This window comes from Conger conger, chromosome 19, assembly GCF_963514075.1.
Source record: "Conger conger chromosome 19, fConCon1.1, whole genome shotgun sequence".
Classification (NCBI taxonomy): domain Eukaryota; kingdom Metazoa; phylum Chordata; class Actinopteri; order Anguilliformes; family Congridae; genus Conger; species Conger conger.
The window spans coordinates 19,128,816-19,138,815 of record NC_083778.1 but is presented as its reverse complement, the minus strand read 5'-3'; the positions used below and the strand labels follow the sequence as shown (position 1 = coordinate 19,138,815).

At 51.1% G+C, this 10,000-nt stretch overlaps 1 protein-coding gene across 2 annotated transcripts in view; it reads right to left on the bottom strand.

Moving 5' to 3' along the window:
• The window catches only part of LOC133119073 (potassium voltage-gated channel subfamily C member 2-like), a 54,797-nt gene that overhangs the window by 6,749 nt on the left and 38,048 nt on the right, over positions 1-10,000 (bottom strand). For both annotated transcript variants that reach the window (XM_061229474.1, XM_061229473.1), the window contains exon 2: positions 1-430. This exon is cut by the window's left edge and continues 504 nt beyond it. In XM_061229474.1, the coding sequence (XP_061085458.1) occupies positions 1-430 (430 nt within the window). The remainder of the gene's footprint in view (positions 431-10,000) is intronic.

Sequence of the window (10,000 nt, the reverse complement as noted above, 5' to 3'; positions counted from 1 at the left end):
GGACGCGGAGGCCCACGAAGTGCCGGGTCAGCTTGAAGATGCGCAGGATGCGGACGAAGCGCACCACGCGCAGGAAGCCCAGCACGTCCTTGGCGGCCTTGGAGGACAGGCCGCTCAGCCCCACCTCCAGGTAGAAGGGCAGGATGGCCACGAAGTCGATGATGTTCAGCACGCTCTTCACGAACTCCAGCTTGTCGGGGCTGAAGGTGACGCGCACCAGGAACTCGATGGTGAACCAGAAGACGCAGACGCCCTCCACGTAGGTGAGCGCGGGGTCCGTCTCGATCTCGTAGTGCAGCTCGGGGGGCGGCAGGCTGGCGTTGTGCACCGGCTCCGTCTTGTTGATGATGGTGTTGAAGGCCTCGTGCGTCTCCAGGCAGAAGGTGGTGATGGACACCAGGATGAAGAACAGCGACGCGAAGGCCACAAACTGCAAACAGAGCGGGACAGGAAGTCAACGCACCGCACGCCAAAACCCGCAGAGCAGGACAGGAAGTCAACGCACCGCACGCCAAAACCCGCAGAGCAGGACAGGAAGTCAACGCACCGCACGCCAAAACCCGCAGAGCAGGACAGGAAGTCAACGCACCGCACGCCAAAGCCTTCAGGATGAACATAACACAACACAACATAACAATCCATAACAGAACATAACATAATAAACCATAACGCAACATAACATAACAAACGATAACACAACATAACATAACATAAAACACATAACACACAACGCACAACACACAACACACAACACACAACACAACAAAACACACAACATAACATAACATAACATAACATGTAGCGTAACATAACATAACATAAAACATAACACACAACAAAACACATAACACAACATAACACAACAGAACACATTACATAACATAAAACATAACATACAACACAACATAGCATAACATAACATGACGGCAAGAGCAGGCCATTCATTTCCAGAAACGTTTATCGAAACGCGTTGCCCCAGTGACCAAAAAAAAATATGAATAAAGTAAAACAAAGGCAGGGCTGCCCTGGGGTGGTGGTGGTGGGGTGGGGGGTAGAGAGTTACAGAAGCTCATTTAGATGAGCCAGAGCCAAATTAACATTGCTGCGTGCTGCTCTTGTGTCAGCCTTATCTAGCGCTGACCTGACAGACCTGCTTACCCACACACTCTGTAATGAGGCGGGAAAAAACAAAAGACATCCCGCTTGTCAAAAGTGAGCAGGGAGGCCCCTGCTGATGCCGGACCCCAGATTTATCAGGGGCCTAATTGCCTGTCTTCATGCCGCTTCACAGACGCGATTAAACGTCCGAAATACATTTTTGTTGCAAACGATTATCGGTTGCAGTCTTCCACCAAGCCCCGCCCACTGCCACCGCCAACAGACACTCAACTGCCAATCAAGTTGGTATGCTACAGAGTATAAAAAGTCCTTTAAAAAAAAAAAAAAACGTTTATATTCCTCACACAAGCGCTGTTGTGGTTCCCTGTTACCAGGGTACAGTAATATTGGCAGAGCGACTTGTTACACAGATTTATGTCACGCAGACGCCAACAGGCCTCCCCTTTGCAGGCGTGATTTATTTGAGATCTTGGCGAGAAGTCGGGAGGTCTGACGAGCTCCTCGCCGCAGCCCAGGGGACGTCAGCGGTTCCGCGCGCAGGGCGCAAGTGGGCCGGGGCTGCGATGGTTTTAATATACGGCGTGCACCGCGTGTATAATCACCACCTATTAACCTCCGCCGCGCTCATTCACAGAACTCACGTAACCTTACTACAGCAGGGCGACTGACAAACCAGGAGTAAATACAAACATCGCCGCAAGCAGCAATTACGGGGTCGAACGCAAATTGCCAGACAAAAGCGATGAAATCCACAAGCAGAGGATGAGTAGGACATATTGTCGGTGTAAGGGTTTCGTGTTCGGGAGAGCTATCACTTAATTATGTGCCTCTGATATAGTATCACTGTGTATGTTCACAAGATTTAGCAAGGTAGACTTTCACAGAATTCGAAATGGATGAAAACCGGATGGCTGGTGGCTTAATGTAGCGTAGCCTTTTGAGCTGATGCAAATAAATCACTAAACTTCTGAGACTTTGCACACATCAGGATTCATAATGATTCACCACACAGCTGGGTGGAGGGTGGAGGGACTGAACTCCTCATATTCAGGATAAATCCGCTCATTCAGATGCTAATAGCAGCTTACATTCACACTGTTAAAGGGAGACAGGGGCTGTGCTCCATTAATGCGCAAAGCTGGAGCTGCCATCCACCGCCAGTACAGTTTTGGTTTAGAGCGCTAATATTTTACACAGACCAGAAATTTCCACAATTACAGTCTCCACACATTCAGTGAGCAGCAGTTCACTTCAATGCGAATGTGAGAAATGCATCATATTGTTTGTACTGGTTGGAAAATCCACTTCACAGTACATGGATTGTTGAGCTCTCAGTGTGTGATGTCATACTTGAGTGTTCCACGTGTTTGATGCCGTACTATGTGTGTGATGTCATAACATAGCATAGCATAACACAGCAATCAGAACAGGCCATTCGGCTGAACAGAGTCTCGCCATTTGCCGACTGATAAAGTGTACGTACAGTAGCGCTTACATCACCCAAAAGCTTATCAAGCTTAGTCTTGAAAACCCCCCAGTGTTTCTGCTGTTCCGCACGGTGATGTCTTAACTCCAGCGTTCCAGCAGCAACATCACACACCCTGACTCGTATTCCGAGTCCCGGTGCTTCTGCGATTCGCAGATTAGACACAGGGGAGACCATCAGTCTGTTTTTGGAAACACATTTACACAGTAATAATTGCGGTGTGTCACTCGACGGAAACTCAAGAGCGCGGAGATTGGACAGAGACGCACCGGGGAGACTGGTGACAGTCTCCCATCCCCCCCCCCCCACATCATAATTACATTCTCTTAATACCGACGAAGCAGCACGGAGACCAAACTCCCCGCAGTAATGAGGAAACCCATATTTGATGGAACCGGTTCTGCTGCCATCATGGGAAACCACACCCACACACACTCACTCCAGTCCTAATTTCATTTAGAAGAAAAAAAAGCAAACGATAATTAGGTTTTCCGTGGAACTGCCGAGAAAAGAAAATATACTCTCTTTGTCACGATTATAATATACCTGACTGTCTAAAGAATTATTGTTTTACTTTTTCTTCCAAATTCAATGAACCCAGAAATAAATCAGTCAAAGATGTGACATCGTGAATTCAACGTTAAGTACAGACGCTTAGTCCAGAGAGTCCAGCTGACCACTTTGGCCACGTAATTGAAATATGCATATGGCCCAAAATCCATATCCGACAAAATAATTAGCCTCCTATTGCCACTCGTGAGTATTTTTTAATATAATAAGAGCGTAATATCACAGACGTATAGTCTTGCAGTAATGGCAGGCGTGTGATATAATTACGCTGAAAAAGCGAAATGGAGATTATGTGGCGGTTGAAGTTAATTGGGTTTGGGGCGGAAGGAGCACACCCCCACTGGCTCCCGCTGGCAGTCAGCATTAACAGCCCCTGACCTCTCCTGCCCTGCCTCCCCCCGTGTCCGTCCGTCTGCTCCAACGCTCAGACCCTGGATCTACACTCACCACGCACGTTATCAGGTACGTATTAGACCTCTTCCTTACACTTCTACTGCTGTAGCCTATCCGCATACAGCTATGATGCGTTGTGTGCCAACAGTCATCCATCCATCCATCATCACCCGCTTATCCGGAGTCGGGTCGCGGGGGCAGTAGGCAAAGCCGGGTATTCCAGGCGGCCCTCTCCCCAGCAACGCATTCTAGCTCCTTCTGGGGGATCCCGAGGCGTTCCCTGGCCAGGAGAGATATATAATCTCTCCAGCGGGCTCTGGGTCTCCCTCGGGGTCTCCGCCCAGTTGGACGAGCCCGGAAAACCTCCAAAGGGAGGGGCCCAGGAGGCATCCTGATCAGATGCCCGAACCACCTCAATTGGCTCCTTTCGACGCGAAGGAGCAGCGGCTCTACTCCGAGCTCCCTCCGGATGTCCGAGCTCCTCACCCTATCTCTAAGGCTGAGCCCGGCCACCCTACGGAGGAAGCTCATTTCAGCCGCTTGTATACGCGATCTCGTTCTTTCGGTCACTACCCAAAGCTCGTGACCATAGGTGAGGGTTGGGACGTAGATCGACCAGTAAATCGAGAGCTTCGCCTTCCGGCTCAGCTCCCTCTTCACCACGACGGTCCGGTGCAACGCCCACATGACTGCTGACACTGCACCGATCCGCCTGTCGATCCCACGCTCCCTTCTACCCTCACTCGTGAACAAGACCCCGAGATACTTGAACTCCTTCACTTGGGGCAAAGACTCGTTCCCATCAGTCAACAGTCATTCCTCGGTCAAAGGATTTTAACCTGCGGATTTTTCACAAGAAGGGTGCCGAAAATGTCATAGCCGATGCGCTATCCCGCATGTCCTAGATGTTTCTGGGATTAAACATTATCGGGAGATGTTACATTTTTTAGGAAAGGGGGTGTTACGACTGTTTGTTTGTTTGTTTTTTTACACTTTCCTCTCTGTCGGTGCCTAGGAGTGCAGCAGGTGCTGCCAATTGGTCGAGCTGATTGGTGCTGCTGGAGGGTGATTGGCTGTGCCAGAGGGAAGGGGGATATAAAAGCTTCCAAGATGGCGGGCTCGGGTGACTCTCATCTTCCTCCTCTCCCAGCCGGTCACATTGAAAGTGTTATTAGTTTTGTTCTTCTGGGTTGCTGCATTGGTAAGGGTGAACTGCTATTTTTGTTGATCTTAGTTTTCTCCTGTTTTCTTTAGGTAGGGGGGTAAGGGTTCTGTAAGTTGTGTTTCTTGTTTTGGTCAGGTTAGATCTATTGTTTCCAGTGAGCCATCGGTTTTGTTTATTGTGTTGGCCTGAGTTCACCCTGAGATTTAATGCAATTTGTATCAGTTTTGATCCTAGTTAATTCAATATTGGTTCTTTTTCACATTCATTCATTCTGGTTGCTTGGGACTTGGGGAAGATGGGGGTCCTTTTGCATGTTATGTCTTAGACGCCTCTAGATTGGGGCATAACAGTCACTGAGATCACATTTTTCCCCCCATTCTGATGGTGGATGTGAACATTAACTGAAGCTCCTGACCCGTATCTACATGACTGTGTGCACTGCACTGCTGCCACACAGTCGGCCGATGAGATAATCGCATGAATAAGGAGGTGTCATGAAGTGTTTCTAATAAAGTGCTCGATATCGCTAACAGCGCCTCTCCTGCTCTTCAGTGCTCTAAACGCTACGACAGTCCGCCTTTGCGTGACCTGTAACACGGCGGACCCCGCCGGTGTCGAGCGGCACCCCCCGGGGGGGGGGAACGACAGCAGCGTGAAACAGCCGGTCGGGGCGTGAAGCGCGCTCGTTTCCGGAACTTTCCTCCCGTGTCTCTGCGCGAGACGGGACCGCCCCGTCCCTGGAAAGACGGTGCGGCGAGAGGCGTGTGCGTGTTGTCGAGCGTGCGTTCCCGGCGGTTTTTAAACGCGGGCGACTGTCCGCGCGCGAGCGCTCTCCACCCGTGCCGTGTGGCCCTCACAGACGGCGGGACAGATTGAGGAACGGCGAGTCGCCTCTGTGTGGCCCCCAGGGGCCGCTCAGCGCTCGCCGGGGCCCCCCCCCCCACCTCTCCATCCTAATAACGGCCCGCAGCAAGGTCAGGCTGGAAACTTTTTAGGCGGGAATCGGCCTTCTGGGCCCCCGCGCCTCGTTAAAACTTTTCATGAACGGGCTTAATGTTGTCCTGGGGACGGAGAGGAGCCAGCCAGCCTCCACTCATAAAACAGAAGGGTACGGACCGCCGGGGGGACCCGGCTCGGTGTGAATCGTGACGGGGGCGAACAGCTTTCGACGGGTAAACTTTACTCTTCAAGGTGAGAAGGCGGGAGTGCAATACGGTGCCTTTTTTTAGCACACGACACGCAAAGGCGTCGTCCCCTCTGTGATCTATAAACATATTTACTAAGCAGACACCTCAAAAGCAATTTAAAACGGTTTTACAATTTTTACTCTTTTTTCCGTGCTTAGAGCTGAATCATTGCAGAGCTCCACTGAGGACAATAGCATTCTAAAACCAGTCAGCCAGGACACGGTACGAGACCGAGTCTCACATCCGTTTCACGCCAGAAAATACATCAGAGAACCAACGCAGCGTACGAAAAATATGCTTATTGGAATAACAATGCCTCGCATTTATATTGTGCATTTTCTCACTGGTCGGCGACCCGGAGCACCGCGGCCATTTTGTATCAGACGCCCTCCACACATCTGGCGCGGTGGGAGAGGCGAGCGCGAGAAAAGACAGACCAATTAACACTCCTACAGACATAATTGCGGGGTTACTGACACTAATTGCCTCCGCGGTTATCCTCAATTGTCCGTGTGAAATAACGTAATTCGCCCGTTTCTCCAGCGTACGGTGCGGCTCGTGACCCGCGCCGCACAATCGACACAGCCCCGGGGGAGCGCCTCTCCCTCTGCGCTGGTGACAGAGGAGGCCTCCTCTCTCCCTCTGCGCTGGTGACAGAGGAGGCCTCCTCTCTCCCTCTGCGCTGGTGACAGAGGAGGCCTCCCCCCCCGGCAGGCCGCTGAAAGGCGCGCGGCGGAGTAGCGTTTTCCGCCGGCATGACTCACACGCCGTGCGCTATCTAGGTCACCCCGCTCCCGCGCCGTTCACACGCGCTCCGGAAGATTCCGCTGTTTTATTCATTACCGTGACGACCGCATCGCTGCCTTTTCTTCGCCCCTCTTTATTTAGCCGCGGCGCTTTGTGACGGCCGACGACTTCAGCTACCAAAGAGCCCTGCAGCGCGACCAGCTGGGTGCTCATGAGGAAATACGTATTATAGCAATTATACTGCTAATTGTGCTAATTTGACGCATTATAAAAGTTTGTTAAATTTGAATTTGTTTTATTAGTTAAATGTGTTCATACATGTACAGTCTCAGCTGGTATTTCATACGTTTGCTTAGAAAACGTAACAAAATTGTGTTCTTGATGCACTTGTGTGTGCCTGCGTTTGTGTGAGCATGTATGTGCGTGGCGTGCGCGGGGGTGTGTGTGTGTGCAATGTGTACCGTTGTGTGTGTGTGTGTGTGCAAGTGCACGGGTGCGCATGTGTACTGGTGTGTGTGCGCATGCGTGCAATGTGTACCGGTGTGTGTGTGTGCATGTGTACGGGTGTGCATGTGTACAGGTGTGTGTGTGCAGGTGCGTGTGCACATGTGTACAGGTGTGTGTGTGTGCGTCTGTGCATGTGTACAGAGGTGTGTGCGTGTGTGCATGTGTACAGGTGTGTGTGTGTGCGTGTGTGCATGTGTACAGGTGTGCATGTGTACAGGTGCATGTGTGTACAGGTGTGTGTGTGTGTGTGTGTGTGCATGTGCACAGGAGTGTGTGTGTGTATGTGTGTGTGTGGCTGTGTGTGTACAGGTGTGCGTGTGTACAGGTGTGTGTGTGGGTGTGTGTGTACAGGTGCGTACAGGTGTGTGTGTATACAGGTGTGTACAGGTGTGTGTGTGTGTGTGTGTACAGGTGTGCGTGTGTACAGGTGTGTGTGTGTGTGTGTGTGTGTACAGGTGTGTGTGTGTGTGTACAGGTGTGTACAGGTGTGTGTGTGTGTGTGTACAGGTGTGCGTGTGTACAGGTGTGTGTGTGTGTGTGTGTGTGTGTGTACAGGTGTGTACAGGTGTGCGTCTATACAGGTGTGTGTGTGTGTGTGTACAGGTGTGTACAGGTGTGTGTGCATAGTTCAGCTGACATAACAACACTGAAGATAAGTGAGCAGATCGTGCCACAGATCCTGAAGCAGTCAGTCACATGACCCTGAGCTTCGCACATCTGTGTGTCAGGCCTCCCCCACAGAGCAAGTGTGTTTTAAACCCGTTTCTTCTTCTGCTCTTCTGCGGAGCGCTTGAACCCGTGGCCTGAAAAGCATTCTAAAAATAAGGCATATCATTTTTAAAAAGCTTACAAAACCCAGCAGATGCATAATTCAGGATCCGATTTGCGTCTGAACCTCCGTGCGTCAGCCTTTAATGGTGCTGAGAACACGGCAGAGGGAGAAGTGACATCACCATCCTCCTGTGGCAGCACGCAGAACACAGGAGAACGTACGCCAGCCTCGCCAGGAGACGGAGACTGAGCGGAGCGTCTTCAATCCACCATGTCAATAAAGATTTCTGCATTTGATGCCTTCTTTAACTGGTACCGGGGCATAGTTGTCAAAATAAAAGCGTGCTCTCATCGCCAGCCATTTCACAGTAATCGTTAAACCTCTGTGAATGCATGAAATATCCTTCAGTGCGCAGTAGAGACCGTCCGAGCCAGTCGTAAAAACTAAAACGGAAACATTTAAAAACCTAGAAAGAAAACCGTCCCCGTAGAACAGCTACGTGCTTCCAGGTGGAGTAACACAATTTGGGTTGCCCCCATCGATAAGCGAGGTTCCTAAGCTTGCGCTGGACGTAGGATTAGCAGTTTGCGCGGAGAGAGCTGGGGTGAACGGCGGGCGATAACGCACAGCTCTGGGTGCTCGCTTTTAATTGGAATTCCTGAGGTGTGATGAGAACAACCTCTCGGATTTCAAGAACGGATTTTAAATTCGGCCGAAGCCGGATTCACTGACTGGATCGAATGGAATCCCTCCTCTTCTCCTTTTCCGCTACATAATTAATCTTCTTAGCCGATACCTTTCTGCGGAACAGCACACACACACACACACACACACACACACACACACACACTCCCGAACACACTGGTGATACCAACAGCCACTAATAGGGAGGACTTGTGAATGAAAACATGCAGTAATCAAAGCTGCATTTCCCTGAACATCTGAGAGAAGATGTAGCGGCTACGCTAATGGGGGGGGGGGGGGACCTACAGCTTAAACCCTGGCTGGTTTCCACAGAAACACCCTCCCCCCCCCTCTCCCGCTGGAAAAAACAACGCACCGTGCCACAGTCAACCAATCATCATCTCCGTATCCGCACCTCCTGTGGACCACCACCGCCGGCAGGCTTAAACACCCGTCTGTTCATTCCAACACACTCCAGAATACACCCCCCCCTCCCCTCCCCTCCCCCACTGGAGCCGCCGTGCGGGGGACCCCGCCGCGTACGAGGCGCTCCTGGCCTCCTTCCAGAACGTTCTCTCGGCCCGGCGTCACGCGCGGAGAGAGCCGGCGGTGTTGTTATTTTCACGGCTCGTGTTTCTGCTCACAGGCGACGCCGTCAGTTTAACGCTGCATATATTAATAAGCGCATACTGCATACTACGGCGGGGTTTCTGTACAGCTACATCATATCAATATTAATGCAGCCGTGCGTATCCCAGCCTACGGCGGCCTTACGGGTAGTGTGACTGCGTGCCCTGTAATCACACAGGGTTCAAATGTAGGGCAAACATACAAAACAAGGTCAAAGAAAAGAGCCGTCTACAAACACACAGCCCCACATTGTCACCGACCACTCTGAGCTCAGATAGGAAATGAGGTTAGCACGGAAAGACAAGATTAGCCTGATTCACGAAGACCTTCTCCAAGTGCTAAAGGCAAAACCAAGGCACCACACCAAGCAGAACCACACACACCAAGCAGAACCACTCCACACCAAGCAGAACCACACACACCAAGCAGAACCACTCCACACCAAGCAGAACCACACCACACCAAACACAACCACACCATACCTCATAGAACTACTCCACACCAAGCGGAACCACTCCACACCAAACACAACCACACCATACCTAGTAGAACCACTCCACACCAAGTGGAACCACTCCACACCAAACACAACCACACCATACCTAGTAGAACCATTCCACACCAAGTGGAACCACACCACACCAAACACAACCACACCATACCTCATAGAACTACTCCACACCAAGCGGAACCACTCCACACCAAACACAACCACACCATACCTAGTAGAACCACTCCAC